General features: G+C 56.0%; 3 protein-coding genes across 3 annotated transcripts; 2 read left to right on the top strand and 1 right to left on the bottom strand.

Annotated features, from left to right (window-relative positions):
• Window positions 1-1,672: 1,672 nt before the first annotated feature.
• Window positions 1,673-5,102, top strand: BBK36DRAFT_1118301 (hypothetical protein; the record flags this gene model as incomplete). Its single annotated transcript, XM_024890464.1, has 2 exons — window positions 1,673-2,155; window positions 3,684-5,102. The coding sequence occupies 2 exons, from the start codon at window positions 1,673-1,675 to the stop codon at window positions 5,100-5,102; spliced, it is 1,902 nt and encodes a 633-aa protein (XP_024750348.1).
• A 1,417-nt stretch (window positions 5,103-6,519) lies between these two features.
• On the bottom strand, window positions 6,520-11,121 carry BBK36DRAFT_1158973 (vacuolar sorting protein; the record flags this gene model as incomplete). The annotated part of the gene is made up of 2 exons (XM_024894159.1): window positions 6,520-7,153; window positions 7,232-11,121. The coding sequence occupies 2 exons, from the start codon at window positions 11,119-11,121 to the stop codon at window positions 6,520-6,522; spliced, it is 4,524 nt and encodes a 1,507-aa protein (XP_024750347.1).
• Window positions 11,122-14,360: 3,239 nt separating this feature from the next.
• BBK36DRAFT_1168540 (hypothetical protein) lies at window positions 14,361-16,139 on the top strand (the record flags this gene model as incomplete). Its single annotated transcript, XM_024895195.1, has 2 exons — window positions 14,361-14,663; window positions 14,781-16,139. 2 exons carry the CDS (start codon window positions 14,361-14,363, stop codon window positions 16,137-16,139), a joined length of 1,662 nt encoding a protein of 553 aa, XP_024750346.1.
• Window positions 16,140-16,833: the final 694 nt, after the last annotated feature.

Raw genomic sequence — 16,833 nt, 5'->3', positions numbered from 1 at the left:
GCAGTCTGTAGCGAAAGCATCAGTACCGAGGAGCCAGGCTCTCTCCCAACAGGCCCTCCGTGGTTGCACACGAACATGCTTTCCGTTCAAGCAACGCATAGCATGCCCATTTCAGACAGGCGGGATCTCTTTTGGTTCCTTTGCCAACCGTTTCTCGTCCGTTGCCGGGGACAGCACTTGTCCAGATCTCTTGTCAATTTCCGAATTGACGTTGTGTGCAATGAGAAAAGCGTGCTAGCGGCGGTTGTATCCTCCTCTTCGCCGAGCGGGTGGTCGTCGAGTCAGAATGGCGATTCCGTGGCAATGTCAGCAGAGCCACGTTGAAGAGGCATGACGAAAAAGAGAAGAGCAGATGCAGGGGTTTGAGTGACAGCGAACGACAACGTCCACCTGCGCGTTCATGCAGCCCCAGTCTTGGTCCCTGGAAATCCCAAAATAAGCACACCTCTAGCCTCGCGCAAGCTCGCGATACCGTGGATGGTGCGGAGAACTAGGTCTGAAGCGGACGAGGCGCCGCCCACGATCCCTGGGAGCTGCTGGCCGGCGTGGTGGAAGATGGCCGGGCTCGTCGTCATTCATGCTGCTTGTTGTGGCGATGAAGCCAACGCTGGTGGTGGCGGAGGTTGCAGTGCAAGCATCTTCAACAGGTAATGATATTGCTGCTCTCCTGTTCTTGCTCTTCCCCAGGGGCGAGTGTTCGGTCATCACCCCCTAGGCCAGCTTGGCAGAAGGATGGAGAGCGGAGAGAAAGAGAATGTGACAAATGACTCCTTCGCTGCATATCGTCGCGCACATGATGGGATCATAGTTTTGGCCATCACGCTGGTGCGGCGTCGTATGGAGGAGAGTTTGCAGGCCCTCGTTGATTGGTGCGTGATGCAATCGTCATGCCTGGCATAGCGCAATAGGCGCTGTTCCTCGCTGAAGCCTCGACTAATCCCGCCTCCTCCTCGCACACACAAACTGCTGGGCTTCAATTACAATCACAATCTCGCCGCCTCTCCACTGCAAATCAGCAGCCCCCTGCCTGTCGTCTCCGTCACTTTCTCTCCCCCAGATGTGACGCCTGCTGGTGACCGTCCTTCGAAGCGTCTGGACAGGGAGCCCGGCTCTGGGCCCTGAGCTCCTGGGCCTGCGTCTGGCTCGAGCTCTCTCCGGCCCTCCATCTTGGCTACAGGGGGGTGCTGCAGCCGATGGCCAGGAACACAAACGTGGACCCCAGGAAGTTGGTCGTGGAGTCGCTTATGGACCATGGCTGGGCGGGCGGATTGGCGGAGAGCAGCGCTTGATGCTCGTTCGTTGCTCCCAGACGGGCGCGATTCTCTGTGCGGCGATGCTGATGCGAATGCTGATAATCCCAGGTGTTATGGAGTAGCACGGAGTACGACCTGCAGTGACACTGCTGCTGGCTTGTCTGTCTGCGATGCCGGTCTTCTGAGGACGAGGCCGGCCATCCTTCTTTCCTTCTCCCCTCGGGCAGTCTCAACGACCAACTCTCAGTTTCCATCCCGACCAGAGCATCGTCCAGGCGTACCTCTCTTGACTGAGTTCAAAGCTGATATTGCTTTCGATACGCAGTGCAAAAGCTCTTCTCGCCACTGCCTTTCATCACACTATCCTCCCTTGCCGTTCGAAGTCTGATCCAACTTTGGCTCCAAAGAGGCTCGCAGTCATGGCGCCCATAGCAGCAGTGGCGCCTGCTGGCAGTCAATCAGCAACTCTTTCAGCCACCGACAGCCTCTTGAGACGCGGCAAGAGTCTACGGAGAGCATCTACTATGCATCGGCCACGACACCAGCAGCAGCTTCCAACTCAACGGCACGCAGAGGAAGACGAGGATGCCGCAACCTCTTTCCACTCCAACCTTCAGGCGCATCGGCGACGAGGCCGTCAGAGCTACCAAGTTGCGCCGCGGCAGCAGATGCTGCATCTGCCAGACTCACAACGACCCGCATCCTCCCGTAGCCACACGCGAGGCTGGGATCACCAGAGAGCCCGGAGCCGCAGCCCTTCGTACTCCAGAAAGCTGCCGCTACCCGACAACTCGTCGCAGCAGACGCATGCTGAGAGCTGCAGCAGCAGCAGCCTACTGCCGTCATCCGGAAGCATGACGAGCGAGGAATTCGAAGCTCTACCGCCCGCAGTGCAGAGAAAAGTAAGTAGCTGGTCCTTTCTTATCATACGTGTGCTGTGACCGGCGCGTTGCGTTTGATGCTTCTACCAAGTGGTAGAAGGCAACTCTCGAGCTGCGAACGGTAGACCATGACATTCATTTGTTTTCCCTCTCCCTGCTTCGTTATCCGTTGGCTTCACCCTGCATTCCTCACAGACATGTGCTTGCATACGAAGTATGTGATGGCAAGAGACACATGTGTTGGCAAGCGACAAGGCTCGCTAGCTTGTGTCGCAGCCGAGTGCTCAAAGAAGAGCCAGAACAAGGGAAAAAAGGCACCAGAGATCGGATCGACAGGGCCAACAGCACCCATGTGGCCCTCGGAGCACCCAGCAGATTGGGCTTCATCTGTACTATAAAGGCTGGTTTCAGGCTTTGTCTCTGATGGGAGGGATGGAGCTGCCTCTGGATCTATTCTCCTCGCCTTGGCTGTATGACGCCGCCGATGGAACAGCAGGACGAATTTGTTCGAGTTCCGCCAAAAGAAGATGTCTGTCTTGTCTATCTTGTCCGTCTTCCTCACACCTCGCCATCCACCACCACCATCTGGCTGGCCTCCCTCCACTGCTGGGTCACTTTAGCCTGACGACACACGGCGCCATGCAATGCAATGTGCATGCGGCCTCGTCTGGAACTGACTAATTCCGGTGACGAGCCACTGGCGCCGGAACGGCTGAATCCGTCCCTGCATCTCACGAGCCAACTGACACACTAGTTTCGTGTCGCCCCGCGCGAGCGACCTCTTTTGGATGCCATGGCGCTTGTGTGCCGTCTGCGGTGCCCAATGGAATTGCGTCTGGGGGGTTGTCGGGGCCGCTGGGGGAGCAGCTCGAGTTGAGCTTTCGCTGGTTGTCCGGCTCGCTCGAGTGAGTGCCTCTCGGCCCAACGACGACTCTTGGCTGCGTCCGCGATGCCGCCGTCGACACGAGGGCACCACCCATCAATTTCCGTGACTGTGGGGGGAGTCAGTCCACCAATCCGTCGCGCTCTGGCTGTGTCCTGGGCATTGTGCCAGTCGGCGATGAAACCGGACAGGAAGCCTTGTCGAGTGACAACTCTGCTGCTGCATGTTCTGCGTACCTGAAAATTCCTCGATGAGACCCCCCCCTGCAGGGCGAACGCAGAGTTGCGCATACCTCGACCCCTTTCCCTCCCCCATGCCTTTGATCGACTCAAGCCACCCACGCGAACGGGGAGTAGCTCTGCTGCTAGTGGTAGCATCACTTGCCTTTGTCCGTATTCAACCTGGAGCTTCTCCACCGCGTCATGGTTCTTCGTTCCTCAGATGAGACATGCCATCCTCGTTCGAGCTAGAACCGCTATACCTTCAGCCGACTACGGATACGCCTTTGGGTAGTCGCCCTATTAGCTTCCCGATATCACCCAAGAGCATTCGTCTTCATATACATGGCCGGCCGGGTCGCCCCCTTTATCATCTCTCTGTGTGCTCTATTTGATCTCTTCACCCCTTGGCGATATCATTCTGACGTTCTGCTTTGTTGCGTTACAGTACTTCTCGACGCTGGAGCGGCTGCGCTTTGCCCAGTCTACTTGTGCTGGCCACTCGGATCAGTCCCAGGGCGGCTTGAGCCACTCGGCATCGACCCTCGCAAGCGAGGAAGACGTCTGTCTACCAGGATCGCGCTTCGAACTTGGACTCGATAGGTCTACTTCTGGAACACACCACCAACAATCGCGCGCTCGGCCGAAATCAGCTTTCCTATATCCCAGCCAGGTCGACAACACCTACGGACGGCTATTCGACAGCGGAGAGAGACTGTCGAGTACATCCCATTCACACCACAAGAGCATCATACTGGATGCAACCGACGAAGCCTTTGTCAAGATAAACAAGCGACAGTCACAGCTCCCCAAGATAGGCAACTATCTGCATCAACCTGACTCTCCACAGCTCTACACAGCCATGAGCAAGGCGCCTGACCACGGATCTACAAGGTTTCTAACTGCCGATTCTGGGCCGGACTCAGTCATGGAGAGCCTGCGATGGCTTGACGAGAGCGATGACTTGGACCTCCGTCTTTGTCTAGAAGACCACCAATCGAGTCCTAAACCGGGAAAGAAGAAGCGACCGGCTTTTCCTCGCCATCTCTCTATATCGAAGCTTTCTTTCGGACGGCCTTCTTCTCAAATTAGCCGTCCGGCAACCAAAACGATGGCGTCTCCCGCACTGAGCGAGCAATTCGTCATGCCGTCTCTGCCCTCTCCCTCTGGCCACTTCCGTCGGAGGTCAAGGGCCCTGTCTCTGATGTCGCCAAACAAGAGCCAAATGCCTGATGACGCCAGCGCCACTGACGCGGCTCCATCTCATTACCAAGACCCCGAAGCTCGCATGAAGCTCCGTGTATATCTTGCGTCCCCGCACAAATTTGATGAGGCTATTGAGTTTGGATTCCCGTCTCTTTATGATGTGCAAGGGAGGGAATCCGTTCAGCCTCGATCGTGGTCACGCCAAGAGACGCACGACAGGACAACTCAGTCTGCTGGTGATGATGCTGGGTCGCTCATCAGCGATCCCACCTCTCCTGTCGAGACGATTTCGCCAAGGACACCGCAGAGCCCGGAGCACCAGTCTGGAGAGCGCTCGCCACGACTGCACCACGAGGGAAGCTTCTCGAACAAGGTGGATTATGCCCAGGCGCCGGCTTCGTCGCGTGAGATGACGCTGCGGATGACGCTGACACGGCCCGATCTCCGAGCCGACGAGGAGCAAATGTATGGCTGGCAGAAGCCGTCCTCAGCCAAGGCACACGCACATGATGGACTTGCCCAGCCGAGGACGTATGTGAGAGCGGCCAACTCCAAGGACAGCATCAGCATCGAGAGGCAATTCGCCGCTTTTGACGCAGACGATGCTGGTGGGGATAGCAGTGTGGTCAAGCGCATCTGGAACCGAGTCCGCCGTTCATGAGAGGTTCAGCATGGCAACTTGCAACGTTATGCTTGCCATTTCAGCATATAGTATGCATCTCTATATATCCCACTGGATCTTTACTTTTGTTTCTACTTCTCTTACTTGTCTCCTACTTTTTTGCTTTGTCCGTCTCTTTGGCGTTTATTATGAGAACATATATCGGGAGCGAGCCGACCTTGTTCGGCTGTAATCTGCGGAAAAGTCACGACGACACTCAGTTTCATTTTTTTATCTACAATAGCATCAACAGGAAGCGGAATGGTTCTGAAGGGCGTTTTAGGATTGCCATTATCGGCTTGGTATCACTTTTGGACGGAACTCGGATTTTGCCGAGAGAGGGAGGATGTGTTTGGTTGATGAGCGCAATCAGGATGCCGAAGGGGGCTGATATAATAGCATCATTATCATTTGTTGAATCTCGCATAGATGTGTTTCCTCCTTGTTTCTCTGAGTGACCGGTACCTTGTTCTGCGTGAATTCCTCACAGTCTCCCTTTCAGCTATTGTTATGATGATCCATTACGATGATCTTGGTTTTGTGTGTCGTTGCGACACACTGTAGTCTGGACTACTCCGCAAACCACTACTAGTAATTGCAACATGCAAGGAGATGGGAGATGAGCTAAGAATAGAAACGCATACTAACAATCCATGTTATTGTCGCGCAAGCCTGAAGGAAAGCAACCGGAACATGCCGCGGGCCTTTGTTTCGGTGGGGGAAGAAAGGGGGGTTGCGGGAGGGAGGAGTTTGACGTAAGGGGAGGGAGAGAGAGAAGGAGGATGGGGATCGGGGACTTGGGATTGCCTCTTTTTCCGGGCTTGTGGGTTTATACGTTCTGTTTAAACTACTTACTACAAACCTTACCTTGATGTAAAGTTGATCATTTTGTCGTTGGATAAAGGTATACAGGAGGTGGCTGATGAATGGGATATATACTACTGCTGGCTTGTTGCTTTCTTTGGGAGGGATGATTATTATAGACTGTGTATTAAGAGAGAGAGAGCCTTTATAGGGGCCATATAGATAGAAGAAGTGAGTGTATGTGTGTTGGGTGATTTTTGAAACGTCAAAGATGGGCATGGATAGGTAGGTACTACTCGGGGTGAATCGATCTCCCCAAGCCCAGCCTCGTCAGTATGTGAGGACAACATCCCACATAGAGATTCAAACACGTGGGCAATGTAAATATGGCTAATTGAAAGTTAGGACATGACAGCATTGAAGCTATGGTAGCTAATCCAACAGGACACCACAACTTTCTCCTCCAGCAAGGAAGATGTAATATAGACTTTCCCTTCCCCCCCTTCTCTTACCAATCATACACACACAACTACTTCTCATATATTCACACTCCTCGCCCCCTTTGACGATCCTTCTTTTCTCTTTCATTCTCACTTCACTCTCGACAAACGTTTCACACCTCCTCGTCGCTCTCCTCACCGAGTAGCTCCCCTTCATCGTCCACAATGGAATACTCCCCACGCCCACGCGCAAAGCTATCCCGCGTCGTAAACCTCCTCGTCCCCCTCGAGAACCAGCTCCGATCGCTCCTCTGGCCGAATCTTCCGAGGGAGTTGCTCGCCAAGCGGCCCAAGCTGGACAGCATGACCGGCAAAGAGACAACGACCGCCGCGACGGCAGACACCGCGATGATGGGGTACTTGATCCAGGGCTGGTCGCTGTCAAAGGTCGACGAATTCTCGCCCAGCCGGATCTGCCCAATCTTGCCGTTCCAGTTGCGGTACACGTACCAGCCCATGATGCCGGCCAGGACAAACGGGATCACGACGGCGAAGAAGATGACAACGCCGGACGTCCTGTGCTTCCTCTCGAACTCGTCTTCGTGGCCCTTGCACGGGTGCTCTGTCGACGTCTTGTCGAGCTCGTTGCCGCCGCGACACGTTGACAGCGGAACTCTTCGGTAGCCCGTCGGCTCAAAGTACGACGTGGCGTTGGGGTGCTTTTCACACCACTCGTCGCCTGAAAGGGGGGTGAAGCCGTTGACTAGCTTGCACTGCCCGTGGTTGTCCAGCTCAAAGTTAAAGTCGCTACATACCCTTGTGTTAGCGGTGATGATACTCAAAAATGTGTGTGACAGCAAAGCAAAGGATAGATATTCGTCTTACCATTCATAGTCTCGTCGGCTGCAAGGGCAGTCCTCGTGCTCGTAAAGTCGCTGGAGATTCTGCTTGTTGTAACACTGGCGATCATTCTTCTTCCGCAGATACTTGGAGACGTGCCCGAAGAGACAGTCGTCATCCTGCAAGGGGTGCTTGGGAGACCACAGATAATAATCAGAGTCGCCGCTCTTGGTGTGCTCGCAAGGCCTGTCGGCCAAACCAGAAAAGTCCAGGTTCACGGAGAAGAGCCTGCCTCGGCCGGATCGACACCAGAGCAAAAAGTTGCGAGACGTGCCCGATCGCAGGGTCGTAATGTCGAGGACGGCCACGTCCGAGTCGGCAAACTCAAAGTCCTTCCACGTGTTGCCCTCGTCTGTCGAGTATGAGACGTAGCGAGTCTTGACCTGGTTGTTGCGCGTGTACCTCTGTACCAGGACGATGATCGAGCCCTGGTCTCCGTACTGCCACGACCAGCTTCCCTTCTTGACATTCTTCCAGGAGACGCCGCCGTCGGTTGACATGAAGGTGTCCGAGTCCTTAATGTCGCCAAGCTTGGATCCGACGTTGCCGACGCCAAAGATGAGACCAACAGCCGTAGCGGCGGCAAAGGTCTTTCTCTTGTCGTCTCGCTCGGTGTAGTGGTGCAGATGCAGGGCGCACGACTCGTCTCCCTTGGAGCTGCTGCAGGGATAGGCCTTGCCATCCACGTCCTTGGCGGGCGGCGGCAGGAAACCCCATTCGGACCCGTCGTTGTGAGAGATTCTGGTCTGGAGATCCTTTGTCTTCTGCTCCTTGTTTGTGTTTGTCACGACGTTGATCAAGACGACTCCTTCAAGACCCGCAACCTTTTCAAAGTCGACATACGTTTCCTCGTTGCAGTTGACGTTGGACGCGCTGAGAACGTATGACGTGCCGTTGGAATTGCTCTTGATGATGGAGCCATACTCGCGGTCGGCGCCGCCCTCGGTACGGACAAACAGATTGATGGCGTGGGTTGAGCTGTCAAGCAGCGTGTACTCGTTCTCGTGGCCCTCGTGGAAGTTGTACGGGAAGTGAGCCCTCTCAAAGTGCTTGCCGTCCAGACTGGCGAGCGCGTGCATGTCGTCGGTTTCGGGATCCCTGCCGGCCACGACGATGAACTCGTTCATGGTGGCAAAGTTGGTGACGGAATCCTTGAATACGAACTTGTCCTCCTGGAAGAAGTCGTCGCTGGTCATGATGGTCAGCGGCGCATCGCTGTTCTCTTCTTCCCTGGCAAGGCAGACGATTTGCCTCTGCGAGCGGAAGTTGTATGCCGAGTGGCCGGTGAACTCGCACCTCTCGGCGAAGCGAAGCATCGTCTTCCAGTTGTCGCCGCGGTCGAGAGAGATGGATGCCTCGCTAAAACACGTCTCCTTGCCCCCGACTTTGTCGCAGGTCTGGCCGACCCAGATGAGCCAGTCTCTCTTGTCCGGGTGGAAGCTGAGGGGAAATCGATCCTCGGGGTCGGTTGGCGCCTTGAAGCTGTGAAAGCTCTTACCGCGGTCGAGGGAGTAGATGACCTTGTCGCTGCCGGTAGTGAAATAGACCAAGTCCTTGAGATATGCGTGGGGATAGATTCCCTGGATCTTCTCGCCCTCCAAGATGCGCTTGAAGCTCTTGCCGTGGTCACTGGACAACCAAATCTTTTGCTCAATCTTGTATCGGCCGCCCCCTTCGTCTTCGGCGGGCCTGACAATGACGGTTTCGTCGTCAGATGAACTGGAGTCACTCCTGTCGAGGTAGATCTTTTGGAAATCCTGAAGCTTGGTGTCAAAGATGAATTGCTTGCTCGTCACATCGCCGTTTGCCGGCGTGCTCGGGACGGAGGCGTCAGAGCACTTGCGCTCGACCGGATCATCTTTCTGTGCACCCTTGGTCCGCTTGCAGGTATTGCCGGGAATAAGCCTCCAGCCAGAGGAGCCCTTGAAGGTATCGGACTCGCTCTTGCAGGCACCGTCGGGCGCCACCAGCGGCCCGACCTGCTTGCACACTTTGTTGTCGTCTGGATCCCTCCTGAAGTTGTAGTCGCACTCAAAGTCGGCATCGGTGCACTCGCAGTCCTCCGTCTTGGCGACGGGATCCTTGAAGTTGCTGTTGATGAAGCAGTCGGCCGTCTTCTTCCTGCGGCGGAACGTCTGTTTGTGTCCCATGATGCAGGTTGGCTTCCCATCGTCATCCACGCGGGCGAACCAATCCTCAAGGTCATTGTCCCCGCAAGTCCGCTTCTTCAGAGTAGAAAAATCAATGGCAATCGTATAGTAGGCATTTGCCTTCATGCCAATGAGAAGAAACTTGAGACTGGTGGAATCTTGTGTCGTTGTAAGGACGGCTGGTTTGATGGCGAGCTTCTTGGGCAGAGTGACCGTCTCCCACTTCTCGCCATGGTCCAGGGAGTATGCAAACTCGGAAACATCGTCTTCCTTTGAATCTTGAACGGCAACGAGGACCGATCCTTGATCGCCAAACTCGTACTTGTGAGGCCCCTTCAAGGCCTCTTTCCACGTCATGCCGGCATCGTCGGACACGTATAGATTGGCGTCGGCGAACTTGCCGAGCGCCTTGCCCGTGTTGCCATTGCCCATGACAAGCCCCGGTGCCGGACTCGTGAATACCCTTCCCATGTTATCGAGTTCGGTAACCGAGTGGAGGTGGATGCGATCGCCACCGGCCTTGATCTCCTCAAAGGTTCGGCCGTCGTCAAAGGAGATTTGGGTGACGATGTGTTTCTCGGCGCCCTTGGTGTCGACATCGGCGCCGTTCTCTACCACGTTGACGATGAAGATGCCCTGAATACCCTGGACCTTTTCAAAGTCGACGTGCCCCTTGCTGTTGCGGTTGGTGTACGGGACGTTTTCGGTGAAGTATGTGCCGTTGGAGTTGCTTGTGAAGAGAACACCCATGGGGTTGGAGGGCGAGGAGGTCATGACGTCGATCTGAATGCTGTAGTTTGTGCTCTCGAGAACGGTGTAGGCCTCTTGGTTGATCTGGTGCGAGTGGTCGTGGTTGTCGCTGGTCGGGAACATGGCGCGGTGCCACTTGAGAGTGTCGTCGGTCACGTACAGGGCCATCTCGTCGCTCTGGAAGGACGAGGTAGCTACAAGGAGGTAGCTCTTGACGACGGCGATGTTGGCAACGCCACCCACTCCCTTGTTGGTGTCCATGTTGGGTTCGAACTCCTGGACCTCCTTGTTCACCACGGCGAAGAAGTCGTCAGAGATGACGAGTCGCTGGTCTTCGACGAAGAGTGAAAAGGGATCCTTGATGATGCAAAGCACTCTCTTCTGGTCCAGATCCCTATCGCCGGTGGTGAACTCCGGGGACAGCTTCGCCCACCAGCAGCCGGCCGTAAAGGCACGCAGCAAATCGACCGTCTTGAAGTTATTCGTCGTATAGGAAGCTTGCTCGTCGCAGAAGATGCCGTCGCACTCCATGCCGTTGAAGATGACTCGCTTCGGGTCGTCTGCGTGGAACACCATGATCTCGGGCTGGAATCGGCTGGGGACCACCGGGGTCTCGAACTTGGTCCAGGTCTGGCCTCGATCTTCCGACTTGTAGTGCGTCTTGCCCGCGGTCAGGACGTAGGCCATTTCGGAGTCGAAAGGGTGTGTGACGAGCAGAAAGGCATCGCCCTTGGGGATCGCCTCGACCTTGGCCCAATTGGCTCCGGCGTCCTTGGACCGGTATATGATGCCCTCCTCGACATCGTGGAAGACGACGACGTCGCTGTCCTCGAAGTAGGAAAGGCCCAGCGGAGGGTTGTCGAACTTTGTGACGGACAGCTTCGGCTCGTCCTTTGCGAGCGCCAGCACCCACAGCAGCGACAGCAGCAGCAGGTGCCATGACGGCGCCGCAGCCTTGGCTGTGAGCCTCATCATATTGTGGGAGCGGTGCTTGGAGCGGTCATGAAGCTGGACGGCGTGGTCGAGGGGTCGTTGATGTTGGTGGCGTGTAAACAGCTAAGGTAAGGTAGCGGGAGCAGCTGGCCAAGTGGCGCTTGGGCCGTGGGTTGGTGCTGTGTATGCGATGACGAGGTCTGATAAGGTAAGTAAGGTACCTGGGTTGTGATATGGCGATGGAGGTGGAAAGGACCGAGACGCTGCAATCGCTATTCCGCAGCCGTGCGCTCTCTGTCCAGCTGCTGCAATCCGAACAAAGTCCGCTGTGAAGAATCAATGTCGCCTTGGGCCGTTTGCGAAACGTCGTTTGGGCGAGATATTCGTCAGCCTGTGGATGAACGGCCCGGTAGGCTCCAGCTGTGGCGCTGCGCATGTCTGGCCGGGGCTGAGTCGCCACAGTTACTGCGAGGTGAAACCCCCACAGTGCCAGAGGGCCGCGACCGCATTCGCCTGCTGTGGCTTGACCTGGCTTGTCCGGGGAGCTCACGCAAGCTTCAGCCACAGCGGTCATGCAGCGCTGGATGCCACGGGGAGAACTGGGAAAGCTTGTTGACCGCATAAGCTGATGGACGTAAGAGTATCGACATTGACTACCTTATGTGACAAGCGACAATGCAATGCATGATGTACGCATACTGGAAGCAACGGGCACCGTGTCGTGAGGTGCATTTAGCCAGGCTGCGCCAATACAGGCAGCTGGCGAGGTCGACTGAAGAGCTGCATCTGTCCCGGCTGACTGCCTTATCGATACCTATGGGGCGCAACTTGTACCGGTACTCCGGGCATTGTATCGTCGACGAGGCAGCCGGCGGACACCACCCCAACATCCACGCGCCGCCGAGGTCCATGGTGTTTGGGTTTGCGGATGGCATCATGGTGCAAGCGTGTGTTCTTGGACACTTCTGTACAACTGCAGTGAGCACTGAGAGTACAGGTACTTGTACAGCAGTACGTGTGGTCGGGGTGTCAGGTAGATTCACCCCAGATGAAGGCCGTTTGCAGCACGGGGCAAGTGTTTGATGCGTGGACTTACACGGAAGGTAAGGAGACGCAGACTGTGAAGTGGTGAACGCCTCATCACGTCGGCACCCAATTCAGCAGGCCGCACGTATTCATTCGCTACCCGGTCCGCAGAGATGTTACTGCAGTCAGCCGCTTGTACGAATATGGCGGGTGAACCCACACACTGCATATCGGCGATGCAGTTGTTGATGCAACCCAGACTGCGTCCTGCTCCGGCCATTCTCATGCGTACGAGTACATAGACTGTACTTACCAAAACCTGACAGTATGCGGGTGCTCGTGAGTACAAAGGAAAGTAGAAGCTCCAAAACGCGTTTCTCGAGCTTGCAAGGTGAAACACGGGTGGAGCGAAGATCCATCTCCAGGGGTCCGGATGACCAGGTGAGAAGAAGCGCCCAGAGTGACTATCGTGGACTTGTCGTCCGTCTTTGGCTGGGTGTGGTTGACTTGATTCGGCAGAAAGCATGACCATCATCGAGTGCGATACTGGCCACTCTGCATTTAGACGGGCATATGAAGAGACCTTGCCGGCGTCAAGTACGCGTGGGTGTAAGCATCAATAAAAGCACTGCGCCCAGGCTTGTGATAACCATGGCCTAGCGGCTCGGTCTGCAGGGCAAACATGCAATAAACTCGGTCGCAAAATCAAATTCTGCTCAACGGGAGTAGGCGAGTCGTCTGTTTGCCAGCCATCAAGCCCATGTCGCCCGGGAGGCTCCGTGCCAACCTCGTCTATTGCTCCAGGTCCAACGATGGGGCTCGCATTTGATCTCCGTCGCGTGGAAGAAGCAATAAAACGATGGGGTTGCAGACGTGGTAGCGGAAGAAGCTTGTCGACCCTGTGATGTCGCCAACCAGATGAATTTCCATCCAGTGTTTGATGTCGGTCTCTGATGCATCGATGCAGTCCAGTCCGGGGGAGCTGGCGAGGTCAGCCAATGCCCGTCAACACGCGCTGGCCTCTGCGTACGAGTACTAGGTAAGCTCCAAGTACCGCCAGGTACCTGCATGGACCTGCCTGCCCCTCCATTCAACCCGCGCTGCTGCCCCTCGCTTTGGCTGCGCGTCAACCGCGCCGTGACCACGTCTGGGCCGGCAGATTCACCAATGGGATGGCGAGTCGGGTCAAGTATGTACAGATGCGTACCTGCGTGCACCATCTCGATACAGTGCCTGGATGTGTGTACACGCAGATTCTACCGGTACCTCCACAGACTTGGACTCGAGAGTTGCATTTGCATGCGCGTTGTTGGACCAAACGCAGGATTTAGAATGGCTCAGACGGAACAAGATCAGGATACGCGCGAGTACAAGCACGTCCAGGCACATGGGGTTCGAGATAAAAGCACCAGGCCCGGAAGCACTAGCCTCGTCCGGGCAAGGTCCATCTCACTTGGACTGCATCTCTGCATCTCTGCAGGTGCAGGTACAGGTACGGGTACAGGTAAGGTACTCCTTGCATGGCTTCTGCAAGGACGATATCAATTGTAAGGATAGAATCACGCAGCATCGAGACCACATTGTAAGCAATAGCAAGCCCGTAGGGACAGGTACTGATTCACGCAGTCACCCTCAACTACACCAGCCAGTAACACCGCCGCGCCCGTCCCGGCAACTGCTCTGGGAGGCCCCTTGTCTCGCTGCCGCAGGATCGCGGTCGCCTTGCGTCCTTTCATTTCAATCTACCTGCTACCGCCGGCTCTCCAGGGCCCGTCGCCCTAGAGCCCGACAAGCAACAGCGCTGCACCGGGGCGCGCCTCACTGAAGAGGTCCCCTACTCGAGTCTAGTCCAGCGCTATCCTCGTCGCGGCAGGCTAAGGGAAACCCCCGCCAAACCCAAGCTTACCTTAGGTTGTTTTGATTCGAATCGGTCTGGTCCATCTGCAGATGCCAACTCGGCCAGTTACTACTTGTACCCTGCCTGTCCCCTACCTTTTGCTTGCGAGAGCCTCGTTCCCTCTTCGTTTCTCTCTCTCTCTTTGACAGCCAGATTCTTACTTGTCCTTCCTTCGCTCGTTTGCATCCTTTGCGCTACCCGCACGCAGCGTCTCTGTCGCGAGCGATCCGAACCTCATCTCAGCGCCTCCGCCTTGCATCTGCGCGCCACCACCGCCCATATATCGCCTCGATAGACCGCTCGCAGCTCCTCTCGACATCTCCTAGCTCTCCTTCGCGTCGTTCGCGCCGTTCGCACCATGGCGGCCACGTACAAGCAGTTCCTGGCGTCTCCCAGCTCGTCGCTGCTGGCGGACAAGGCCTCGCTGCACTATGTCACCACCTTGACGTCCTTTGTCGGCGCCACCGAGATCATCAAGCACCTCAACACCCTGCAGAAGCAGGTCAAGAAGAAGAAGGAAGACGTGATCAACCTGATCGATGGCCAGAGCACCATCGCCGTCGAGGTCGACACCTGCCTCGAGTTCGTCACCAGCGGCGGCGCATACCTGCCTGGTCTTGACGACAACTTCATCACCGATCGAGAGGCCTTTTTGCCCATTGTGAGTTGCCCAACCCGAATTTCCCACTGTCGCGCTTTGTCTGGCTGCTCTTTGCCGTTACCAACATGCGACTCCCGATCGCATGGCTGACTCAATTGCTGTTTGCGCAATCCACAGATGCACATCGTGTCCTTTGATGACGACGGCAAAATCGTCCAGATCCGCCAGCAGTGGGACCAAGGCTCGCTTCTCAAGCAGATGGAGGTCATTGGCAAGAGTGGCCGCAACTGGCCCATCAAGGACGGCAAGGAGCAGCTGAGCCTGATCCAGTCCTGTGTCAAGTCGCCCGGCGTCGTCGCCGCCCAGGCGCAGGCTGAGCCTCAAAACGGCAACGGCCACAACACCAAGTCGCGAAACAGCTCGACCAACATCATGCGAGACCCGCATGCGTCCCTGCACCTCTTTGGTTCGCGCGAGGAGAAGGAGAACTCGGAGCCTGTAGGCGTCGTCTCTCCCTATGCCGGCTCCAAGCCCAAGCAGCGCGCCTTTACCGACATTTTGGCCGACGAACCCCAGCACTGGGATGACAACACGAGGCGCTCCATGTCCCCCCACAAGGCCAACGCCGGCAAGAACGTCCAGCCCATTCGCATCTTCGAGGGACAGCAGCACCCCGAGGATGATTCCGACGATGGGGAGAAGCCCCAGAAGTACATCCGCGCCCACCCGGCCAAATACCAGCACTTTGCTCTGGGCGACGGGTCCGAAGAGAGCGAGGATGCCCAGCCCGCCCCGGCACAGCAGCAGCAGCCCCGTGCTCCGAGACCCAAGTCTAAGCACGACAGCACGTGGTCCTTCGACGACTTCACCACCCCTGTCAAGGCCAAGCCCGGCCGTGGACAAGGAACCAACCCTGACGCGCGTAACTGGGATGCAGGCGAGATGCAGGCGGAGACTGTCAAGGCCCCGGCTGGCAAGCCGCGACGCGATGCTGAGACCCATTTCGAGTTGCAGGACGACGGCGAGCTGCCCCCAGGAGAGCGACGCATTGCCATCCGGACGCGGAGTGCCGTGCACAACGAGAGCCAGAGCATCTACAAGAACAACCTCTTTGAGCGAGAGCCCGAGGAGGCGCCCAATGCCGGCCGAGCCCTGGGCAACATCACCAATGTAAGCAAGGACCGCGGCAAGGACTTTGACCCCCACTTCACCATGACGGACGACTCGCCCGCTCCCGGTCCGGAGCGCCAGCCTGTGCCCGAAGGCCGGCAAAAGGCCGTGACGACCATGCTTGCGAACTGGACTCTTGCTGACGAATCGCCCGCCGCGCAGAAGGAAAACCGAGCAGCGCAGCAGCCCGCCAAGGTGCCGCAGCCCGACACCAAGATCCACATTGCCGGCGACGGCATGGGAGGCAAGAAGGGTGCCCAGAGGGACTTTTTGTACGGGGGCGACGACGCCGTCGAGCCGCACAAGCCGCTCATTGCCAGGAAAGCGACCCACGGCACGCAGAAGAGCAGCTTCTGGGACATGTAGACACAACGCATCAGCCGATGCCTCTATCTACCTGCCTTGTGGACAGGATGGTCGTCTTGGAGAGGGGGTTGTGGTTTCCTTAGGGGCAGGTGTGGTGTATGTGTGTGTGTGTCGTACGAAACGGAACAAGAGAGGGAAAAAACAAAAAGAACAACAACAACAACAACAACAACAACAACACAAAAAGAGTTTGCGATACCCTTGGGCGCTTTTAGTATGTATGATTTTTAATGCCCCCTGCAGGAGCGCAACTTTTACGAATGATGAGTCCCCCCTGTCCTCCCATTTCTTGTTTTATATACATTACTTCTTCTTTACGTTTTTTTACACTTGTTGTTTTTAAACCCGTCGTTTCTGGCTGCGAGGGGTCGGATTCAGTGTATACGAAGGAGATTTTTTGCTTCCAATGAATAGCTGGTTTGAGTCTTTTAGCACGTTTGCATTGTTTTTCTTTTTCCCATGACTTGCGATGAATCAAAACGCCCGCTAGATAAGAGTGTGATCGGATAATACAGCTTTCGTTACAATATAGGCAGTGGCATCTTCCCAAACTAAATGCCAATTATATTTCCAAAGAAGAAGAAGAGGAGGAAGAAGACGAAGAAGAACCCCCCTGATGGCAAACTCCTCTCGAGACCCAAACTACGCCCAGATGAAAACGGCCCCCCAAACAAAAAAAAAAAAAAAGGGGGGG

This window comes from Trichoderma citrinoviride (genome assembly GCF_003025115.1).
Source record: "Trichoderma citrinoviride strain TUCIM 6016 unplaced genomic scaffold BBK36scaffold_6, whole genome shotgun sequence".
Lineage (NCBI taxonomy): Eukaryota > Fungi > Ascomycota > Sordariomycetes > Hypocreales > Hypocreaceae > Trichoderma > Trichoderma citrinoviride.
This window is presented reverse-complemented; position numbering and strand designations above follow the sequence as displayed.